General features: G+C 38.8%; 1 protein-coding gene across 2 annotated transcripts; it reads left to right on the forward strand.

The window, feature by feature from the left end:
* Positions 1 to 536: 536 nt before the first annotated feature.
* tmc3 (transmembrane channel like 3) lies at positions 537 to 24,527 on the forward strand. 2 transcript variants are annotated; one of them, XM_058077616.2, is made up of 21 exons: positions 537 to 690; positions 2,698 to 2,844; positions 5,122 to 5,197; positions 8,726 to 8,807; positions 9,615 to 9,721; positions 10,873 to 10,971; positions 11,130 to 11,272; positions 12,360 to 12,507; positions 12,628 to 12,671; positions 12,959 to 13,106; positions 14,838 to 14,947; positions 15,028 to 15,106; positions 15,446 to 15,700; positions 15,972 to 16,100; positions 16,577 to 16,644; positions 17,058 to 17,186; positions 20,065 to 20,175; positions 20,382 to 20,507; positions 20,589 to 20,667; positions 21,538 to 21,866; positions 23,406 to 24,527. In XM_058077616.2, exons 1-21 carry the CDS (start codon positions 569 to 571, stop codon positions 24,364 to 24,366), a joined length of 3,492 nt encoding a protein of 1,163 aa, XP_057933599.2. In that variant the 5' UTR covers positions 537 to 568; the 3' UTR covers positions 24,367 to 24,527. The 2 variants fall into 2 exon arrangements, with proteins under 2 accessions (XP_057933599.2, XP_057933600.2); XM_058077617.2 differs by lacking the exon at positions 537 to 690 and adding an exon at positions 2,218 to 2,391.
* Positions 24,528 to 24,726: the final 199 nt, after the last annotated feature.

Genomic DNA, 24,726 nt, shown 5'->3' on the forward strand with positions numbered 1-24,726 from the left:
ATTACAAAGCATATATTTCTTTATATATTATATTAAAAAGACAAACCTATTTTATGTAGTCAGATATTAAAAATAGATAAACCTGTTAAATTGTTAAACATATGTAATATAAAGAAAAAATATTCTTTTTATTATGTTTATTAACTACTGTAGTTAAAAATAAAATACAAAAAATAAAATGAGCAGATATTTGTTTATATTATGTTGTTATATTAAATTATTAAAAATTACATTTAAAATATAAAAATATATATACTGTATGTAATATATGCATTTTTGCCTGTGTCCAGACATCAGCCACACCCATTAGAAATACAGTTAACATATTTTGTAAAGTACACCTGTAGCAACATCAACATTTAATGTTTAGATTTTTTTTGTTTAAAAAATAAAAACTTGCTGAAAAAAACTAAGATAAAAGAACCAAACAAAAGTAACATGATATAAAAAAAAGTGTACTGTCCCTTTAAGAGTTTGGAACATCACTGATTGGCCTAATGTGTCTCCTCACTTGCTGCTTCTAGAGGAGGTACTGGTCCCCAACAATCCCAGTCTGACCAGAGACAGCATGAGTACAGTATCAGAGTCTTTGGTGGGGAGCAGCAGGTCCTTGTCTGCGGCCAAAAGACACAAGAGCACCAGGAAAAATTCCAGGAGGATTTATTCAACTTACCAGGACCATCACAATGGGTGAGTCAAGTTCTCACTTCCTGTAACATTCAAAAATTCTATCATACATCTGTCTGAAAGTTGAGTGATAACATAGGGGTGACACAAATGTTTTTTTCATTATTATTATGTCAAAAAGTTGTCAGTCATTTACTTACAAGGCATTACCTTGAATAAATAGCTGTCCATCATTGCATATACTGAATGAATGATTGCATTGTAAATGTAACAAAGTGTAAATTGAAAAACCGCCTCCTATTTGATAATAAAAATTATATTTCAGTAAATTGTAATTGCAGATGACATTCACACATATATATGTTTTCATTCTATATGAAAATGAATTATATGAAAATGAATTATGACCAGAATAATGACATAGAAATGAAAAAAAATCACTGAACAATCAATACACTGTTAACTACTCACTATAAAATGCTTACAGTTAATTAAAAACTGGTCTGATAATTTAATCCATCACAATCTATTGGATTCTGCATACATTGACATTTACTTGACTTTACTTGGTAGTAGAAAGTAGTAGTAAAAGTATTTAGGGCACTTGAGGAGCAGTCTGAGATAGTTTTTTTCTGTCTTCGAGGATCAGCATAACCACAGGAAGCAAACAACACATTAAAACTAGGGCTGTCAATAGATTAAAAAGATTTAATCGTGATTAATGGCATTTGCCTCGTAGTTTGCTCACAATTAAAGTAGTAGGGATGTAAATTTATCTTGAGTTATGATATGATTCAGTAACATTTTTTAAAACAAAACCAGTCCATACAGTGTACAAGCGATGCGATATGATTTGTCGATTTAGATTTGAAATTGACAAATGTAATATTTGAAGATAATGAAGGTAATAATAAACAAATGTACAGAGTTATATGGTGCAATATAGGTTGATGCAGTAATGCAAGGTACACCAGCATATACTGTACATTCACGAGGGTCACTTTGTTCCACGGTTCTTGAACGCTCCATTTAACTTAGCAATGTATCTTCTCCCACGATGCACCGATAGACTACTTTACTGTATTTTTTTTTCTTTCATCTCATATTTGGTCTTGGCTTTTAATGTTATGTTTTCCCTGCCATAGTTTTACACAATACATAAGATAAATCAAATCGCTATGATGTACATTTTAGGTGTGTGTTGAAAATCTTTCCCAGTGACTAGCTAGCATGATGCTAACGCTAGCAAGAACTAATCCTATTTGACACAAGCCCCCAAATAGCTGTCCTCGGTTATGCCTGCCCATAACTAGTAGGTCCTAGCCCAAATATGAGCAAGTCTGTATTAATAGAAATATAAATAGAGATATATAGAGATAAATAGAGAAATACACCAGTAACTTTTCTTCCCGGCAATATACATCATGACACCTCGACTCTGTGACACAAATAACTTATCCAGAGAGGCATCTGCCAGGGCTGTAAAGCTAAACCTACCATTCAAAATACTGTTTTCTTTGTCCATTTCTGCCCATTATTGGCTCCTGCTTCTGGCCGTTAAAAGGTAAACTAAAAATGTTAACTTTGCTCAGCACTAATTAAAAACATTACCCACCACACTAAAGACTAACAAAGTGATTTAAACACTTCTACAAGTAACACTTAGTTAGCTACTAGCATGCTATTAGCACTTCCATCTGTCCAGGACAAACTTTGAACCAAATACGGAGTCCAGAAAAACAGGAATAGAAATACTAAACCACGGTAGGTGGATAAGGGAGAACAATCTGGTGTCTTCCTGCTGCATGTTCTATTTCTTATGTGCTATACCACCTCATTATTTTACTTTAAAAGGTTCTGCATTCTTATGGGTTATGTTGACATTCACAAGAAGTAGAGCAAATACTGTGGTCATTTGTTTGAAGCAGTTGCAAACCAACGTTATTACAGTTTTAAAGGGAAAATTATATAAATGTGGCTGCATGGCGGTCTAGTGGTTAGCGTGCAGGCCTATATATATTTCTCCAAGATGGTTTCTTATCCTGCTTATTCTCGCATGTTCTTCTGCAGCTCCTCTGATGAAGAAGACAAAGATGATGAACGAGCTGACAGCAACGATCCAGAGGAGATGTTCCAGAACATTCAGTACCAAAAGGAGATCATTGCCAATATTCGAACCAGACCCTGGCCAATGAGACGCAAGCTCAAAGTCTTAAAGTACACTTTCAGAAAGTCATTTTTATAATAATAATAATAATAATAATAATAATAATGTTATGTTTGTTATTGACATCAAATTGACTGTATGTTGACTCTTTCAAGTATGTGTTGTAATCAAAATGGTGTTTCATGTGGTTATACACTGTTATATTTATTAATATACTGCATATTATGATGTTATTCAGCAGTGATTCAGATAATTACAATATCAAAATGGTCATTTTACAAAAACAAATGACCTTTCCCACTACTTCCTTAACCCACTGAAAATATTCAAGACACAAATATTACAGTTTACTTGAAATTTCCACTTCCCGATATTTCTGCATTTTTCCATACAGTATTTCAGTGAAGCTTCAGCTCTTCATCATCACTATTATTGTTTTTATTATTCCTAGTCATATTGGCAGGAGTAGGCCAATCACAGGGCACATACAGACAAACAACCATTCACACTCACATTCATACCTACGGACAATTTGGAGTGGCCAATTAACCTAGCATGTTTTTGGAATGTGGGAGTAAACCGGAGTACCCGGAGAAAACCCACGCATGCACGGGGAGAACATGCAAACTCCACACAGAGATGGCTGAGGGTGGAATTGAACCCACGTCTCCTAGCTGTGAGGTCTGCGCGCTGAAGTGTAAACTAATACAACTCATTTATTCCGGAAGTGAAATTCCAACATCATATACTGTATATATCTCAAACTAATCGTTGTCCATAAACAGCACCCCGCCAGACTCGCTTGATGTTGCATTCATGGACAACATGAACATTATGTGTGTGGTCTAAAGAAACAAACTACACTCAAAATAACTCGCTCAAATCATTAAAATCACTTTTTGGTTCATATTAGGCACACCTGTATAATTTCCTGTTACATGTTGGACTAAACCTAAGCAGCAAGGAGCTCGATAAAGACGCAGAGCTTCTTCTCAGATGTGCTGAGTATGTGCCATTGATAGCTTTTATATGCGCAGTTTGTTATTACTGCAGAGCTTTATTACCTCCATCAAGTATGGGAGGCAATTCTGCATTTTTACTTCCCTTTAATCTCAGGCTGAACGTCTCTCATCGCCTCCACTGCCGTAATAGCTCATATATTATTTCACGTTTCACATTTTATCCCCCATTTTCATCTAAGGCCGTATTTACACTCAACCGTTCGGACCGTCATGGACTTGTACCATCCTGGCCCCCACTGGCGTGTTTTCATGCTGATCATTCATCATCACTCACTGCAATTTCTATGATTTTGTGGATTATTTCCAGTTTTATTTTAAATCCATGTAATTACTTCTATTTCTACTTTTCGCGAGGGAAGTGATTGCGTTCATGTATGGTCTTTAGCACGCACATTTCTCCTGTGAGTTTGGTTTTTGGATAATTTTGTGCCTTTGTTGTAGCATTGTGTCTCAGTGGGAGCATTAAGCTGAATAGAAGCTACAAAAATAGGTATAAATATACGCGACTGTAATAGAAGGTGCAGTGGGAGGACGAGAACAGGGCTGCTTGGCATCCGAGAAGCGAGAAGCATGGAAGAGAAACAATCTGGTATCTTCCTGCCTGTGTCGTCATTTTGGCCACGACTGGTCCTCCAGTCCTGCACCGAAGCTAAACAAACACAAAATGAAACGCAGCTGAGAAATACAACTGTGTGTATTCGTCTTGTGGTGTGTAATGGTGCAGTAAATCTGCAACCTTCCTGTGGGGCCTTGTGGAAAAAGATAAGCCACAGCATTTGAAATACTCATTACATCTAATCAGCTGTGGTTTTTACACAAGAGCCATCTTTCCCCTGTATTTATTATTGATTAAAACAATGTACAGTATCTTGATAGAGACGCGTATATTAATTCATAAATCATTCGGTTTTGTGGTTGACTCTGGTCTCTTATTTGTAAAAAATAGTATGAATGTTGAAGCAAATTTTACATATTTGTTGCCTATATTAGGCGTTTTGAAGCATAAAAATGGCAAAATGCAGTGAAATATAAATATAAGGCATTGAGAAGATGCATTCAAAGATGCTGTAGTGATAAGTAGTACTCTCCGCTGGTCACTGGGTGTCAGCAATGTTACTGTAACGATGGGTGCACTTGATCGCAAGGAGTCCTACTTGGTGGAGTCTGGAACTTGTTTGCCGCGATCAATGAGGGGTTAGTTTACTTTCTTAAAGGGACAGGATTCATTTGTTTTGGCCAAATACATTGTGACACAGTCACATGATCATTTTTGGAGTTTAAAATTGCTTATGTTGTGTTTTCCAGGCATGCCAGAGAGATTGTACTGAAGTATGAAGGGCGACTGACAAGAACAAGAGGCTATCAGACTGCAGGAGCTGATGTATGTATGCGATGTTACACTGTCTGCAAATGCATTCATTATTCATAAATTGTTTTACAAAGGAAAAAAATGCAGGAGACAGTGCATAGTCTTTTTAAGGAATACAAAAAAGTCAAACTGTGAGGATTTTGTGTTGGTTAGACAGATTGATAGGATGTTTTTATTCAAGTACTCATCTCATCTAAAGCACACATCGGAAAGAAATGCAAAGTGCAAAACATGACAGCACACTCAAAAAGCGAACAAAAGATGGGAATGAATGCAAGAGAACAAAAAAGCCTCAAGACAATCCAAAAAATGATGGATGATGACATCATGGGCCTCAAACTCACCAAACCCTTCCAAGTCCCCCGAAAGCTTTTCAAAGCGTCACACCCGTGAGACATTTCTGAAGCACATTTTGTAGGATTTATCCCTTTCACTTGTTATTTCCATACATTTAAAATAGACTTCTGCATGTAAGACTGTAATTATAATGTTTTCTACTAAGATGTTTGAGACTCAACTGCTAATGACATCACAGATGAGCGACGTAGTTGACTTGCGATTCTGATGGCCATTTTGTTAGCAAGCTAAGTTTACTAGCAAAGTCACACTAGCCACGTATACATGGACCCAAATATTTCAATTCCATTAGGATTATTTGCTCAAACGGAAAGAATGTAACCTTTGTATACACCTCATTCCGAAAGAAAAGTGCCAATCCGAATGAATATATAATGGGATTCCCAGAGGTGGAATATTCCTTTCCCCAATCCGATTGAGGTATCTTGTACCCGCTCAAACGAAAAGTTGTCAGGGTGCGTTCTTCTTCTTCTTCTGTTGTTTATTGGCGGTTGGCAAGCAGCTTTGGTGTGCATTAGCGCCATCTGTGGAACAGAATCTAAACCCTTCTATACGCCATTCACAAGTCCACTTTTATTCAAAAAGAAAATACATATCTATATAAAACATGTGCCCAGCTTAATTATAAAATATTAGCAAGATAGAACTTTATCTTTTCCTGTTCCCGGGTGCGTTCTTTCAGCGAATGCTGAGATATGACGTAACACGCAGCTCCAGACGTTCTTCCATTTAAAAAAATGGAGGCGAGCAATCGGCACTGGACTGCTGCGGAAAGTTTGTTTTTGATTCAAACTAAATTCCAAGACTGGACAAAGGAAAAACTGGCAATACGGAGTTATTCCAACAAGTGAAAGAAAAACTGGAGGAAGTCGGTATCACCTGATGTTGGTGTTTACGCTTTACTGCGCATGCCCCATTGACTATTCTGGTTGATTATAGCGGCGCATGTAGACATGCGATTGGAATATTCCTTTCCATGTATACCATTGCTTTCGGAAAAATCATTCGGAAAGATTCTGTTCCGAAAGAGAAAAACTCCTCATGTAAACATGGCTACTGTGATAAAAGTATAGGAACACAGTGGACTCATGCAGTGTAGTAATAAAATGACAAGAGTATATTGTCAATGTTAACTGAAAAGCACGCTCAATAAGTTTCCACTGTCCAAAAATCTATTGTTTCTCGTGGTTAATTGGGAATAATAAAAGTAGGATACCTTATTTATAAATGAAATATTTTCATAGTTAGAGCATAAAAAAATCCATGACCTTCTAAATATGTTTTTTTTACATTATTAGAGCCCTCTAAGGATGAAATAACAACCCTATATTCACCTTTACATTCCTATTACCCAATATAGTAGACATAAATATGAGAAAATAAGACAGTACAGACATAAATAAGACTCACGCTTGTGTGTGCTTCTGTAAATGTGTGTTGTGTGTGTTTCAGCAAACAAGGGGATTTTCTACCTGATGCAAGCTACACTATTGTCATGGAGTGTATTTCATATTTGATGCTGTTGTCATTCCCTGTCAGCTTCATCTAAATATATCTGAGGGGTGGAATTACATTTTGGAGAATGTATGTCTTCCACAGCAGTTGAATATTTGCTGAGAGAAGCAGCTTTTCAGGCATTCCCACTGAACTGCAATCTAATCTGATGGCCACGGTAATAAAATATGTAGATTCTATTTGCTTAGGCTTCAGATGTGTTATTTCTACGCAGTCACTCTGGTGGTTTGTGTTTCATTAAACAGCAGCATGGGGAAGATGTGTTGTGCAGCAGTGTGTAGCATTAGCGGATTTACAGCCTGGTGTTATTGCTCCGTTTAATTACCGTGTCAGGCTGCTCAAGCCCCATTAGAATAAATTGTCTTAAAGCGAGCTGTGTGATGATGAATAATTTATTTGCAGTTTGTTCTCCGCTTGAATATAACACAGCATCGCTCAACACACTAATGTGACTTAAAGTCAAAGTTTGTCATTATTATTAGCAGGATGACCCTAAAAACCTGGACAATGTACATTTTGTTTTCATTTTATTAATAACTAAATAAGAATACAAATCTAATAATATATGAGGATGAGTGGTTAGCGCGCAGCCACACAGCTAGAAGACCCGAGTTCAATTCCACCCTCGGCCATCTCTATGTGGAGTTTGCATGTTCTCCCCATGCATTTGTGGGTTTTCTCCGAGTACTCCGGTTTCCTCCCACATTCCAAAAACATGCTAGGTTAATTGGTGACTCCAAATTGTCCATAGGTATGAATGTGAGTGTGAATGGTTGTTTGTCTATATGTGCCCTGTGATTGGCTGGCCACCAGTCCAGGGTGTACCACGCCTCTTGCCCGAAGACAGCTGGGATAGGCTCCAGCACCCCCGCGACCCTCGTGAGGATAAGTGGTAGAAAATAATTTAAGTCCCAAAGAAAACAACTGATATGATAAAAGCAAATCTTTTTCTCTTTTAATTTAATGGGAACATTTTTTTTATTTATATCACATTATCCTTAAAAAAATATGTTTTTATTATTTTTTAAGAAAAGAAAAGATATTTGGCATTACTTATTTATTTAGCCTAAATCACTTTTGGCTGTTTAACACAAAACCAAATAAATGTGGATATCATCACTGCGCATATCCCGGTGATGATGTCGTTTTCTACACTGTTCACTCGGTGTCAGTAATGTTACTGTAATGTTATTCCAGAACAACTGGTCTTTATTGCAGGTTTGAATGCTTGAACGGTCTCCATGATCTCCATGATCGGTCTTCTGATGCGCAGTCCAGTGGGCCCTGCGCATTTAAAGGCAATGAGAAGCGTTCATTTGATTGGTTCTCTCCTTCCTCTTTACCACTTGCGCCGGTGGGGGAGGGATGGAGCTGTGGGGGCCCTGGACTGCACTGCCCACAGAAATTGTAAGGTGCGCAGGTGCACCCATTGTAAATTCTGTCACTGACGAGACCTTGGGTGTTGGTTGTCATGCAATCATTTGGAAAAGTTGGGCGGGGAGGATTAGGAATCATAACAGCAGTATATGGCAGGTGTAGTTTGCCCATGTCTGGTACCAGGTGAGCACTGGCTGAATGAATATGTGTTGTAAATATTGTCCTTGTTGAAAATTAGGATTAAAACTGCATTTGTCAGGCTTTACATGCATTTTATTTTCTCAATTGCAGCTGCTGAAGAAACTGTCCCGAGTACTTTATAACATTGTTGTTGTCTTCATTCCATGGGAAGTGAGGATTAAGAAAATTGAAAGTAAGGATTTTTCTTCCGTTTCATTCAAACTAAATAGCTCAAGAAACACTTCCAATTCCTTTCTTTGACATGAAGTCATCATGCCCCCTTCCTGAATTGTTTTTTTTTTTTTGCATGTATAGATAACTTGCAATGGGGCTCTTACAGCACTGAAGAGGAATTTTGGCCCACTCCTCTTTGCAGAATTGTTGTAATCCAGCCACATTGGAGGGTCTTCCAGCATGAACCGCCATTTTAAGGTCATGCCAAAGCATAATTATCAATATGATGATAATTATAACATGATAAATAACCTGCCATGGGGCCAAGAAAGTTGTGAGTAGCAGCAACTTGATTAAGTATGTTAGAAACACGATTTAATTCAATCTCACAAGGATGTACAGGAAGTCCACAGCAACAATCATTTCCATCAATTTTTCCTTTTAAAATTATTTCACATAGTTTTTTGCATGTAAAATGACTATATATACGATTGACTACTACTGACTACTATATACACTATTATTCACTATAAATGTATTTTGTGTTCATATTTTTGTTCATAAGTCTGGAATGGATTAATTAGTTCATTATTAGTAGTCAATTATGAATTCATATTTTTTTGAGTATTTCTTTTTTGTTTTTTTTAATAATTGTGTTTGAGTTATTTGTGTTTGTGTGGATGCCCCCCACCCGCCACACTGAAGCTGTAAACCCTCAGGAAACCGCTTATCATCCCTATGACCATCTTGTCTATTTCAAATGCTTCTTTTTTGATGCTTTGGATTTGTGTTTGTTGACTGGTTTCCAATTTCTGCTTGTCTGTAGGTCATTTTGGATCAGGCGTTGCCTCCTACTTCATATTTCTACGCTGGCTGTTTGGGATCAACATTGTCCTCACCATCATGACTGGAGCATTCATCGTGTTACCAGAGGTCAGCACTGTGCGTTTACATATAGTAGCTATGCAGACACAGGGTATAACCTGGAAATGTGCATGGTTTAACGGGAAATAGGCAGGGTTTAAATTGGTAACTCTAAGTCTGAAATTGACATGGATTGATCACAAGTTGTGCAGAAATGTGTTATTTCTTTCTATCTTTAGTTTTAAAAATTGAATTTGACTTTTTTCTTCTGAATGAGTCATTTTCTTAGTAGTGGCATACAAGCACAGAGGAGAGCTGGAGAAAATGCTTGTAGATTTATGATGGCTGACATGGAGGGTTATCCTAGCTGTGATTCGCCAGTTTAATGCTCCAATGGTTGGGACTCAATGTCCCCTGTGTCCTTTGTCTCAGCCGCATATTCGTTCATCCAACATCAAACATCAAACGTCATGTCACGTCAATGGCCTCATTATAATTTTAATGTTACAGAGTAATCCCTTATCTTGACATTATTTTACTGTTGACTTGAGCAAAATTAAACCAATTTTGTAAGCAAACAAAGAAGAATACAAACATAAGTATTTTGGCATATGCATTCAAATTGTGGCGTGGAAACTGGTTACTGTTACCCCAAATTCACACTGTCGTGTAAGCGTGGCAGTTTCTCATACGCTTTCAAATCGCTTCTATTTTAATCAGTCTGGCAATTCACACCAGCCGACACACCTGCGTCTCACCTGACGCACCTCTCACGCACATTGTGTTTTGGCGTGACGCAAAAGATAGACTTCAAGTCTATTTTTGATGGGTTTACACATAAATTCATCACCACAAACACTGAAAAACAGCTTCTGGTGTCAAAATAAACATCCGCTTTTTAACAGAATAAAAGCTGAAGATGATGGATGACAAACGATTATTCTTAGAAGTGGAGAAATGTAACCTTTCATATGATCCAGAACACCAGTTTTACAAGGACAACATAAGAAAAGTATTCTACAGATTCTATTTCCTGTCTCTTTTACTGCAAATTGATGTAAAATCGGAGGAAAACATCAATGTCAAGCTAGCAGGAGGGTTTCGAGGGGTAGGAGCAAGCTGTGTTCTGGGGGGTAAACCCCCATGAAAAGCAGGGATCCGCTGCACATTTGATTTTTGCAGTATTCATCCAATAATATTTATTTTTTTGTTTGTGCCAGCTGCTTGCTGGAGCCCCATTTGGAACAACGAGGAGTAAAACCATTCCCAAGGAGCACCTGGCTTCTGCCCAAGACCTGGACACCATCTGGTCTCTTGGGGCAAGTCTTGCTCTCCTTTTATTTTTCTATCGATAGCACATTATCCACTTGTATACCATTCATAAAGTATTACTTTACTATGTCTGTGACTTGTACTTCAAGGCTAATTAAACTTATGATGTCTAACAAATGTCACGTGTGTGGTTGGACCCCCGCAGGGGTACCTGCAGTACTCTGTGTTGTTCTATGGTTACTACGGGAGGGTGAGGAAAATTGGCAGTGCAGGATACCGACTGCCCCTCGCCTACTTCTTGGTCGGGATGGCCGTCTTTGCCTACAGTTTCATCATTCTGTTAAGAAAGTAAGTGGAATATTCCTTTAAATATCTTATCACATCTTACACTGTAATCAAAAGTACACCTTTGCAGTGATGGAGGTTTCAAGTTGGCTGAAAGAAATACATAAAAGCTTACATGGATGTATAACATGTGTATATTGATACAAGCATCATGTAGCAGTTACTATAGTGTTAGCTATAAATAATATTTTGACACTTTTATATTCAGTGTAGGCTGCGCGGCGGACGAGTGGTTAGCGCGCAGACCTCACAGCACGTATACTGATACGGGTACTCCGGTTTCCTCCCACATTCCAAAAACATGCTAGGCTAATTGGTGACTCCAAATTGTCCATAGGTATGAATGTGAGTGTGAATGGTTGTTTGTCTATATGTGCCCTGTGATTGGCTGGCCACCAGTCCAGGGTGTACCCCGCCTCTCGCCCGAAGACAGCTGGGATAGGCTCCAGCACCCCCTGCAACCCTTGTGAGGATAAGCGGTAGAAAATGAATGAATGAATATTCAGTGTAATAGCTCAGTGCGTTGTACACTCATTTAGCACAATCACATTTGCATAACACTTACATAGGACTGATGGGAAACCACTTGAAGAAGCAAACACCCAATAAATGCAGTGCTCTCACTTATTCACACTACATTAACTTTCATTTCTGCACAAACTTAACTTTCACTTTGTAGAAGGTCGCTGTAACTGCTACATAAACATTGTGTACTTAGATTCTGGGGTCTTCGTCAGTCTTCCTTATACTAAATACTGTATATTGCTGCAATTTTCTGATACAAATCTTTTAAAGTCTGTGATCATTGGCTTCTTCTCCAAAAACAATGTTGTCCAAAGAACCAGAAGGAAAGGCAAGAGAAGTAATAGCCATTAAAATTGCAACACAAGTGCAACCACGCTACCCCCTGTACTGGGGTGCAGCACTTTTGCAAGGTTATTAGTAAGTAAGTTACATTAATAAACATTTGGCAATTAATAATCAAATGTTTTTCCAGACTGACAGTCATGCCATTGAAGAAAAAATGGAATGATTATCATTCCATTGTCTTGTCTTTGTCATCCTCTTCCCTGCCATAACGTTCATGCAGAATGGCCAAGAACTCCCGACTCAGTCTGGCCAGTGCTTCTGATGAAAACTTCACATTCTGTTGGAGGGTGTTTTGTGCTTGGGATTATCTGATTGGAAATCCAGAGGCTGCAGAAAGCAAAGGAGCAGCTATCGTCAACAACATCAGGGTCAGACGATACACAAATTGCTCTTGTTATTGTACGATATGTACAGCTACGCACAACTTGGTACATAAATAGGTCTGCTTTCTACCCTAAAATGCTGGCAGTGATTGCTTTGTTTTATAGGAAGCCATTGTTGAGGAACAGGAAAAGAAGAAAGATACCAGTCTGTGAGTTTGTTACTTATTATTACACAGCATTTACTTGATCATATTTCATTTGTCTTGGTCAACAAAAAGGCACAAAAGGCTACTTTACCCAATTTTAGGATCATTCCACTAAATGGCAAATGGTTTTTCACTTTTATAGCGCTTTTCCACATCCAAGGCACTCAAAGCACTGTTAGTTAGTTTGTTGGCTATCAGTCTTGCTTGTTTGGGTACAAATTGTATACTCAAATAATTTTTCTTCACATAAATAACAAATGATTGAAAATTATTTGTGTCCGTTTCCTCAGAGCCGTTCTGATCAGTCTCCGCTTATTAGCCAACATCCTGGTGCTGATGTCTCTGGCTGGCAGCATATACATCATCTACTTTGTGGTCGACCGTTCTCAGAAATTGGAGCAGGAGAAGCCGGAGTTAACGCTATGGGAAAAGAACGAGGTATATCATCATGATTTGTGGGATTAGATTATCCACCTCACAATACAGTGAAATTGGAGATCTGATCCAAAATACGATCCAAAGGATGAGGTTGTCATCATGACTGTGACCGTCGGCTGATCATTTAATGTAGTTGTACTGTCGCTGGTCAGTATACGTGCAAATAGGATTGAATTGGGCTTGTTTGAGAGGTGAAAACAAATATGCACTGATTTGATTTTGGATCTTACCACCATTCAGTATTTTTTGTCCTATTATGTTACTTAGGACTCTTGGCTCCAGGTTAGGATTTTCCACTCTTTACTTTTGTGTTTACCTAAACTGTTTATCTTTCCTTTTTTTCAGGACAATCTCATAGTCATTTTGTAGTGTATTAACGTGTGTAATGTTACATGTATTCGTAATTGGGTATTTCTGTACAGAGGCATACCGAATTCCCATGTGGTACACAGGGACAGGAATTGTTACTTGTGTTATGTGTACCAAAACATGTTAAAACACTTCTACACTTAATTTTACATGCAGATAACAATTCAAAATGCATAGAAGTAAATCTAAATGAGGAATGAAAGAGATAGATGTACTTTTATGGTTATTTTACCTTGAAGGACGCCGCACAGACACCACCTTTTTGTTTTGTTCTGAGTTATTTTTTAATTCAATTGTGTTTGTCACCTTCTTGATGATAACTGGCACTTGCAACTTTTTTTGGCTCCACTTCTTTGGCTTATTGTGCAGCTGTGATCAATAAGAATACTCGCAGATACTTGTAGCGTAACTTTACCATTAGCTAGAACTAAAGGAGTTGGGGACAATGACTTCTGGATCTAGGTTCCATGCTAACAGGCGACCAAAGGCTGAAAGCAAGGAGGTTTTTCTGCTAAACATTAGAGATGTTTGTGTTTTTTTCAGAGCCGATATCAATACCAATTTTTAGTAGTGAAGGGGACGGATAACTGATACTCATTTGCAGTAAAAGTGAAAATATCGGCAACAACATTTTTAATAATACACTCTCAAACACCTAACTTACTTTAACTGAAATTATTTTGCTTATTCCATGTTGTACAATTCACCAGAGTATATGTCCCAAAATAGCCCACAATAAGTGAAATCCGCGAAATGGCCAACTGTAAAACTATACTATACACTTTACTCACATATTGACCTTTTCCGCATATTTCTGTCTTCTTTAGACCCTCTCAAAGTGAAAATTTCTTTTGAATTTTAATTAAGTGACCAATGCATTCACTCTTCTGATCATGGCTTGTCCTGGCACCGTTAGGCTGTAGCGTTTTTGTATCCTTGTTAAAGCATATTCCTCCTCATCGTCCTCCATGAACCACAGATTCATTTACAGCCACGTAAGTTCTGCCAGTGATCATACAACAGGAAACAGGCCGTCCAGCATGAAGGAGATTGATTGACAATGGTCTACAGCACATATGTCAAAGTCAAGGCCGAGTGTTTTGCATGCACCAACACTACATTCCCCACGAAGTCGCTGCAGCGCGCACAAGCGTCTTCATTATTCATCAGCAGTCAGAGCAACTTTCATCTACCCTCTCCTCAAAAATGGTCAAGTGTAAGGTAGATGCTGAGAACAGGCGGTTTTTCAAGCCAAGGTGGTAGCCAGAGTACATGTTCACAGAGGTAAAAGGCAAACATGTGTGTCTTCTCTACATTTACCCTAAGTACAATATGTTTGATCTACCCTTTGCCTCCGTCCAGGTTAGTGTTGTTGTTTCTCTCATCACCATGATCGCTCCATCTGCCTTTGAGTTGGTAGCTCAATTGGAGATGTATCATCCAAGAACATCTCTGCGTTTCCAGCTGGCCAGGTATTCCTGCTCATGTATTAGCGATAATTCATCTATATTTCATCTTCGTGCATATTAACCACGTGTTTTTGTGTTGGCAGAGTGCTTGTTTTATATCTTGGGAACCTGTACAGCCTCATTATTGCCCTCCTTGATAAGGTCAACAGTATGAGCTCTGCGGTGAGTGTTAACAGCATATAATATATCTTTTACATTGCCACAAGCCAATAGGCTGAAAAGAGGGCCTTGAAGTGGGAGCAACATGTGACTTGGATACAAACCTTGGACTGCTCTACCATGGCTACCATGGAATGTATGAACCCTGAAACACCACATGGGAAGATGTATTGAAACTCCCAATGCTTGTTTAATTTAAATTTATTTACATTCTGTCTCTCTCCCTTACAATAAAGCTATCTTACCAAATACTTATTTTCTGTCCGGTACATATACAAAACCACAGTCAAATCAGATTAGATTTATAATTTTTTCATATTTGTATTTCTGTTTATTTCTCAGATTCAGGTGACGCCAGCTAACTGGTCGGACACCAGCTCCTACTTAGCCACGATCTCCCAGGCTGGCATGAACAGTATGTCAACTCTGGTGTCTGAAATTTCACATCGCAACAGCACCATCGCAACCACTGCCGTGATGTTAGACGTGACCAACAGCAGTAGGAGTGGAACGGCAACCTTCTCCAACCAGACCGTTCAGATTGGAAAAAATCCTCGCTCTCAGCAGGACCAGTGCTGGGAGACCTACGTTGGGCAGGTTCTGCTTGTGACAGTATTTAACCACACTATTTATACAACAATCCCAAAATCTGATTGACTGGTGGTCTGTCCGGAGTGTACCCCAGAGTGTATCCCACCTACCCCAGCTTCCCTGTGATCATGAAACTAAGTGGACTAAGTATTAGACGTATTGTGTATTACGATGTATTCTTATTCCTCATTAAGCATTACTACCTCATCTGTAAATCCATTGTATTAGTTTTTTGTGTAAAGCTAACATTACAATGTTTAAACCATCTACCATACAGGAGATGCTGAAACTGTCCATCATCGACATGATCTTCACAGTGGCCAGCATTCTGCTCATTGACTTTATCAGAGGCTTGGTGGTTCGTTACCTCAGCGACTGCTGCTGCTGGGACTTGGAAAGCAAGTTTGTAAGTTTGACGATTGTTTTTAAACACGCTTTTGCCGCATGATGTTATTGTCATTGGCCTGTGGCAGTTTTAGCCTTGTTACACTTGAATAGTAAACAAACACAATCGTTGAAGAAAGTTGGGTGTCATTTAGCAAGGTTATGTTTCTGACTTACCATTTAAACTTGTGCTCAACTGTTATCAGAAATTGGAAAATTAATATTGTTATATTATATGTATTTTTACCTCTCTCTTGAAGTCTGTTCTTCCAGAAAGATACTTGTGATCACACAATCCATACATTTCATGGATATTTAGTATCTGTAACTCATGTTGAACAGCAACACAATTAAACATATTTACCCACATCAGTGTTTCTTTGAGGCTATAAAACTTCAGGGAGTGTATTTTGGTGAACTCGGGATGTTTTATGGAGGGAACATTCCAACATTTTTATTAACACCAACATATCATTATTGTTCTGATTTTTTTTTTAGCCTGAATACGGGGAATTCAAAATAGCAGAGAATGTCTTGCACTTGATTTACAACCAAGGGATGATCTGGTAAGTCAACAACTAATAATGCTATTGTGTGATTGGTGATTTTTATGTCGTTACCTTAGCTTATCTTGTGCTATGCTATGCTACAATGTTGATGTTAACATTATTAGTAATGTTAATAATTGAGGCTTAGACTTCTATGAACACTGTATGACTCCTACAAAAAAGAAACACACACACACAGAGTGCTGGCATGAGTGCAATCGAATGTTTGATTAAAAAAATGATCTGTCCAGTGCCGGCCAGCCTCCATGACCCTGTTCCTAAGCCTTTATGTCTCAATTCCACCTTTGTGTGCGACTCCATTGGATTTCCTAAACTCATTTCCGTGCTGTCACCTTGCGACCATAAACATAATGGATGCCTTTTACCGGTGTCACCCAGTAGGTGTATGAGTAATAGTTTCTTTCATGCAGGATGGGAGCTTTTTTCTCCCCTTGTCTTCCCGCCTTTAACGTGTTGAAGCTGATTGGTCTCATGTATCTGAGGAGCTGGGCCGTCCTCACCTGCAATGTTCCCCATCAGCAAGTGTTCAGAGCATCCAGGTAAGATATTCATCATTACCATCACAAACCAAACACAAACAGGACACACTTGTGTGTCCTTTCGATTATTTCAGATACATAATTCTTCATTTTCCTGAAGGGATTCATTAAGTATATTTATCTATTGAGGATTTTGCATCTTTTCTATGTATTGTTTCTTACCCATTGGTAGTGTAGTGCAGTTTTAGTTTAGTTTCTATATACTAATTCTGGTATATTATCGTATTTTCTGGACTATAAGTCGCTCTGGAGTATAAGTCGCACAATGCCAAAAATGCATAACTAGGTAGAAAAAAACATACATAAGTCGCACTGGAGTATAAGTCACATTTTATGCGGGTAATTTATTTTACAAACTACTTGACCAAAACAGGCATTACGTCCTCTTGGAAAGCAAGTTCTAACAATAATAAAAGAATAGAGAACAGGCTGAATAGGTGTAAGATATGCTAACACAATGGTTATTCAGCTACACAAAAAATAAACATGAACACAAAAGGTGTCCAGTGTTTATGTAACAAACACTTTTTCTCATTTATAAGTCGCAGGAACAGCCAACCTATAAAAAAAAGTGTGACTTATAATCCAGAAAATACGGTAGTTTGTTAACATGAGTATATAGCAGTATATACTGTATAATATAAAAACAGCACTACACTACAAATGGATGCGGGATAAGAATCCAAAGTGTGGCGCACAGCTGTTTTTGTATGTGTTCAGCAACTTCTAAAAATGTAATTTTACAAGAAAACAAAAAAACACATTCATTCATTTTCTACCGCTTATCTTCACGAGGGTTGCGGGGGATGCTGGAGCCTATCCCAGCTGTCTTCGAGCAAGTACACCCTGGACTGGTGGCCAGCCAATCACAGGGCACATACGTATATGTAGACAAACAACCATTCAGACTCACATTCATACCTATGGACAATTTGAAGTCACCAATTAACCTAGCATGTTTTTGGAATGTGGGAGGAAACCGGAGTACCTGGAGAAAACCCACGCATGCACGAGGAGAACATGCAAACTCCACACAGAGATAGCCGAGGGTGGGTAAAAAAAACACAACACCAAAAATGGAAAAATCATAAAATACTAAGTGAAGAAAGCTAGAAAACGACTTCATATTAGTGAGCTAAAAGCAAACGTCATTTGCGACACACCAATTTTGACTATGAAGGCCTCCTCTAAAACAAACGTCAAATAACATTACATCATTAGATATACATGCTGTGATCATGCATTAACATATACACAAATGATAACATGTAATAGTTGCAGTATCTTGGCGTATTTTGATGATTTAAAACACTACCAAAACTTTTTTCCTAGTACTAGTTCCGTCACCAACAGCATAGGTACAGTGACTCTGGAATGGCTGTGTCTTCCAGCACAAGACATGTGCTCCAGTTCTCTGGTAAAAAAAATACTGACGGCATCTTATCCACTCTTCCGGTGTTTATTTGATTGGTTAAGATAACACACGGCTGTGTTAAACCCTCTCACGCCTTGTCTCCTCACACTTGCGCCGGTGGGAGGGACGGAGGTGTGGGTGCGTCATGCTGTGCTGGACTGCACGGCTCGCACCCTGCTGGCACAGCACGGGGCAGGGCAAAGTTTATATCAATAATACGCTTTTTCAACTATGCCACAAAGCTGAGATGCAGTTTGTTTCTTGAAAATAACATCACAAAATGTCAAAGTGGCCCTTGTGTCCTTTCATTAATGGTGGGAAAAGTTTGTACACCCTCCCGCTATATTCATATTGATCTCATTATACTGTGTCTGTGATGGGCTTCAGTCTACTTTTGTCATCTCTTTCCATTCTCCAGTGCTGTAATGGTGGATGTAAATCACAATATATTCCGCCTCCTCCTATCCATCCTCCATAAACACACCATAATGTGTGAGAGGCCTCTCCAGCTCTGATTGATGTCATTTCCCCTTGTAGTGCTTATCATTCCCTCACAGATGTGGTGGCAAATACAAGCCCACACAGTCCACTTAAACAGTTGCACAGTTACACTTAAGTGCAACATTAAATAGAATTCTTCTTCAAATGAGGATTGATGAATGTCCCGTCATCACACCTGTACAAGAATGGTACAAGACTGGAAAGGACTCATTCTTGAACAATACAGACATTGATTAGAACAGCTAAAAATCACAAATTAGTTGGAGGACAACGACGGTAATTCAATGGTGTCCTAATTCTAAGAATGGACTGGTTGTCATAGACGTCACAGCCAAGTGTGCTGTATCAGGTAGGGCTTGAAGACTTGATAGGACAGCTCTAGTCCTAGCTCTATCTAATCCTTGAGCTGTGCATAATGCAACTGTGCAATTGGACTGTTCAGGTTGTCTTAGCAAGCCTCTCATCCGAGCAGGCAGTTCATGCTTAAAGACTAGATAGGATGACTCTACTCTGAAGGTATGGTACACGATCTAAGTATTTATCTCCTACAAAAGGTAGACGCGCGACCCAAACTACAACGGTTTGGCTGTTTTGTGGTGGAAAACAGTCGCTTCAGACTTGAGCTGTCCTATCTAGTCTTTGATTTGTATATTCAAGTATGCTGCAGGCGGACGTGTTTCAGCCAATTTCTTCTTCTTAATTTATTTCAGACGTGCATACTATGTTACATTATTGTTTCTCACATATACACTTACAATACAATACACTTACAATATCTATTTATATATATAATATATATATACATACATATATGTATATATATATACATATACACATAAATACACACACATAACACCTCATTACTACGCATGTCTGAAAAGGAGCAGGAAGAATTCAAAGATTCATTCTAAGGAATGAAGAAAAGTGTCCGCTTATCAATCACTCTTTGTCTATTTGTTGCAGATCCAATAATTTCTACCTGGCGATGCTGCTTTTCATGCTCTTTCTCTGTATGCTGCCGACCATATTTGCTATTGTAAGGTATCGACCATCACAGCACTGCGGACCATTTAGGTAACGTGGATTCTTTTTATAGATCTTTATGGATAATTGGTTAAAATTCTATGTTTGCAAGAGTATTCACCAACCAAAGCAAGATTGTAAACAAAAGCAAAACATACTACCCTGGCAATCACGGGTTTAAGTGTTAGCAGGAATTTGATGATGGTAGTATGTGGTAATAGGATTATGTTGTGTATGTAACTGTACGTATGTTGCAGTGGTCAAGAGAAGATCTATGACATCATATCTGAAACAGTGGCCAGTGACTTTCCCCAATGGTTCAGTAAAGTGATGGGTTACATCACCAGCCCTGTTGTAGTACTACCTGGTCTACTGCTACTGTTGTAAGGCACACACACACACACACAAATATATGTTTGGTGAGAGTAGTACTATGGTTTTCATTGTCTGTGTCTGTGTTTTAGCATGCTGATATACTACCTTCAGGCCATTGCCAGATCGCTCAAATTTACCAACAACCAGCTGAGAATGCAGCTCCAGACTGTGAGTTTGTTATGATATAATTCTTAATTGAAGTTAAACAAGGTAGTAGAATATATCTTTACATGTAAAGTTCATGTAGAGTCTTTTTGGGAAGACTGAAGAGCATTCCGACCCATTTTGAGACACTGAAGTACTTGTACATTTTCTTAGGAAATGAATGGATGGCAACTGAACTGGTCTTAGACTTCAACAGTTCGTGCTCAATGACGAGATCACAGCTAGGCTATCGTCTGACTGTTAACTGGCAAATGTATCATAACATCTGTCATGTGACACCACAATAACGAAATTATTCTTGTCTGTACACGCCTCTACCTTTTAGAGGAAAAAGACTTTGGATCCTGCACCCACTCTTCAGACTAGATAGAGCCATGCTACCACATTCCACATTTTCCGAACAAAAATTCCTTTGAACTTAAAGGGGAACTGCTCTTTTTGGGGGGAATTTTGCATTTGCAAAATTCTTATGTGAAACCTAAAAACATATTTCTTTATCTTTCCTGTGCATTACAACGCCAGAAAATGAGTTAATATGAGCTAGTCATTGGGACACACCTATTTAGACTATGCACTCCTCTAAAAAAAAGTTAAAACTGTTCCGGCATCACAACATTCAAAGCAACCATTTTCCACACCCAAAAAACTCACTTTTTCTGCAATGACACATTTCCCGCATGGTATTGGTATCGGTATTGATATTTCAGTTTGGATTCGCACATCACTAAGCTCTAATGGCTAAACTGTACTGTATATTTTGTTAGTTCCAGTACTGCACGATCAGTGCTTGAGGGTTGGGTTTAGGGTTTAGGGTTAGGTTGAGGATTGGGGTTGAGGTTAGGAGTACTTATGTCCTTGTCCCTATCCCCTTAGGAGCGCACCGATGACAAAAAGAAAGTGTTCAACATGGCCGCAGGTGTGGCAGCGATACTGCAGACTCCAGGAGAGGCTGTTGGGGAAAACAAAGCAGATGAACCGGAGAGTGACAATACCAGCCAAGATCCCTCCATCCAAACGCCATCCCCACAGCGCAATGGCAGCGTCACAAACTTACATACTGCCGGTCAGCGCAGTAACAGCATTCGCACCATTACGCAGTCGGCGTCCCGTGGAGAGCTTAGCAGGGCAAATGTGGCTGGATCCTCCAGAAGTCCTGCTGTGTCCGCACTACCAAAGCATAGGCTGGACCACGTACCCAACAGGTCTCACACTACAGTATAACTCAATATAGAGTACTGGGGGGGTTGCAGCACAAAATAATGTATGTGGTAAATTACCCTAAAACAGCCATTACCAAAAGTGAAATATTTAATATTTCACATAAAAATAAGCCTCCTGCTTTCATTCATTCATTCATTATTCATTCAGTTTTGTCCTGTTTTCTGTTGAATGAAACTTGGGTACAAAAGTACGTGTATTGTAGGACAGTGCTTGTCAATTACTCTCTGTCAAGCCTCCAATGGGGGACAGAAATATTTTCGTCCCCACCAATTTGAAATACTATTGAGAAACTTTAAAAATGTATTTATGTGTACTGTACAGACTGAACTCGAAACCGAAACTAGCAAAAGGCAACAAAATGGAGAGTAGTGAAGCGTTTTTTAAGTGTTTTTTTTTTTTTGGAACAAAGCAATCTTCACTGGCTAAATGTACTGCAAAAAAGGTCAGTAAGGATAATTCATAATGCCGCCTACAGAGAACATACTAACTCCTTATTTCTAAAATCACAAATACTTCAACTTGCTGATATAGTTCATCTTCAAACAGCTAAAATAATGCATAAGGCTAAAAATAACCAATTAGCTAAAAATGTCATCCAATACTTCTCTACAAGAGAGGAGAAATATGATCTCAGGGAAGAAGTACATTTGAAACACTTCTATGCTAGGACTACGTTATGCTAGCCATAGCATTTCAGTATGTGGAATCAAACTATGGAATGGATTGAGTAAGGAAGTCAAACAATGCACAACGATGAGCCAATTCAAGAAACAATACAAGCAGTTGATGTTTGCTAAATACAAGGATGAAGAGTCTTGAACCAGTCATGATGTGCTATATATATCACTATATTGACACTTACTATGGTACCCATTATGGCATTGGATGCTCATATCACCTTTGGTACGGGACAAAAAACAAAATTTAATTTAATTTAATTTAATTTAATTTAATTTAATTTAATTTAATTTAATTTAATTTAATTTAATTTAATTTAATTTAATTTAATTTAATCAATTGAAAATAATAACAATTGAAAAAAAATATATTAGGAAAGCAGGAAGTGAACAAATGTAACAGTTACTGATTGTAAAAGTACCAGATGGAGGGGTAGGATTTAATAAGCTTTGCTTCTTCCTACTCCTTTTGGACATGTGGAACTGGGAACTGATTATGGGATGCACTCAATTGTAATCTGATGCATGTTGAAATTAAATTAAACCATTACCATTATGACTTTATTCAGATTTTTCTAGTTGTTTTTTTGTTGTTAAATTATATTTTTAGAATGTGTCATGACCGAACAGCCACCCTGCTGCACTTAATTAGGCCCCCTAATTTTAGCCATAAATAAGACTCGTTTGTGTCGCTGTAAATGTGTTCCTGTGCTAAGGGAGCTGAGTTAGGGGCAGAGAGAAAGCGACATTGGGGGTTTCGGGTGGAGTTGTAAAGGCTGGTGTGGGTTACGGCTGTAACAGTAACAGTAATATATTCTGTTGTGTTGTCCTTGTTCATAACAGGCCCACACCGTTTCTTGGAGGTCCGAGTGGTTCCTGCCGCTCCAAGTCTTACTACCACAAGGCCTACAATCACCCAGCCAAACACTCGGACCACATCCACTCCGACCCCATTTACAGGAAGACTGTACGTGCGATGCAACCCGGGATCATCACCGCACAGAGCTACGGAGGCCGCCGCGGTCAAGCCACTCGATACGTTATTGTCAACGAACACGAACCCAGGAAGAAGCTGCTTCGCTCGGCCACTCGCATCCCACGGCATTATTTTATGGAGGAAGAGCCGGCTGAGATCCTGGAGCTCTACCCGTGCAACTTCAAGCGCTACACCCCTCGGACGCCGCACCACCACCAAGTTCACAGATCTCATCAGTCCCAACAGAATCTCAGTGAGGATGAAGAGGAAGAGGGGAAGCACAGGAGAAGGGTATTGTTAGGGAAGACTCATCGGCCATGTTCTTTATCTGATCTTCACCAGCCGGCACACTTCTACATTGGGGACAGATTAGGAAGCCATGTTTCCATATCTAAAGACAACCATGTCGGTGGAGGACGCTATGGAGCACAAGAAGAAGACGGCGGAGCTACGGAATGGAGAGATTTCAAACCGCACTCCCGCTCCCAAGACAGTATCAGAGCAGAGCCTCTACTGGTCCGAACCAGGCGCCACGTGACTTCCCCTGGAAGATACAGCCATTCCCCGACCGGGAACAGGCACATGGAAGCGTACATGAAACCTAAAAGCAGACCAAAGCTTGAGCACCCTCCAACTGAGTCTGACTCTGCCTCTGTGGCATCCAGCAGCGATCAGCAGAACAGCAGCACCGACCAGTACATTCAGGTGATCCACAACAAGGAGCGCTATCTCAAGTCCAGGCAAGGAAAGATGTCCAAAAAGAGATTTAAACAAAGCTTGGATCTCATCTCCCCCGAGTCAAACGACTTGGTTTGTTCCAATGTATGACATATTCATAAAAACTATGTGTTTGCATTAACTGGGAGCCTAACATTGACAGTATAACTTCAGAGATATGTGATTTTATCTTCTTGTTTGTGTGGTCTTGTCTTTTTTATGCATTATTTGTATGTATTATTATAACAATGTGTGTAGTAATAAAAGCACAATAAAACTACCCCGTGTGTTAAGTATATACATTCCACCAAGACAACAACAACAACCGAACAACAATATTTGACCTGAGAAAGACAACCTCACCTACATTTTTAATTTACAACATTTAGTTAAAAAAGTCATGTTTATACATGACTTAAAGGAGATAAATATTATATCCATAAATGTAAATATTATGTCCTTTGTGACGCT

This window comes from Doryrhamphus excisus, linkage group LG1 (genome assembly GCF_037039965.1).
Source record: "Doryrhamphus excisus strain RoL-2023G ecotype Guam linkage group LG1, RoL_Dexc_Guam_v1.1, whole genome shotgun sequence".
Lineage (NCBI taxonomy): Eukaryota > Metazoa > Chordata > Actinopteri > Syngnathiformes > Syngnathidae > Doryrhamphus > Doryrhamphus excisus.

Excerpts from the sequence above, each read along its gene's own strand:
- tmc3 (XM_058077616.2), top strand. The coding sequence starts at position 569 with ATGAGTACAGTATCAGAGTCTTTGGTGGGGAGCAGCAGGTCCTTGTCT. Across the intron at positions 691-2,697 it reads TACCAGGACCATCACAATGG|CTCCTCTGATGAAGAAGACA; the intron begins GTGAGTCAAGTT and ends GTTCTTCTGCAG. Across the intron at positions 21,867-23,405 it reads CTGGACCACGTACCCAACAG|GCCCACACCGTTTCTTGGAG; the intron begins GTCTCACACTAC and ends TGTTCATAACAG.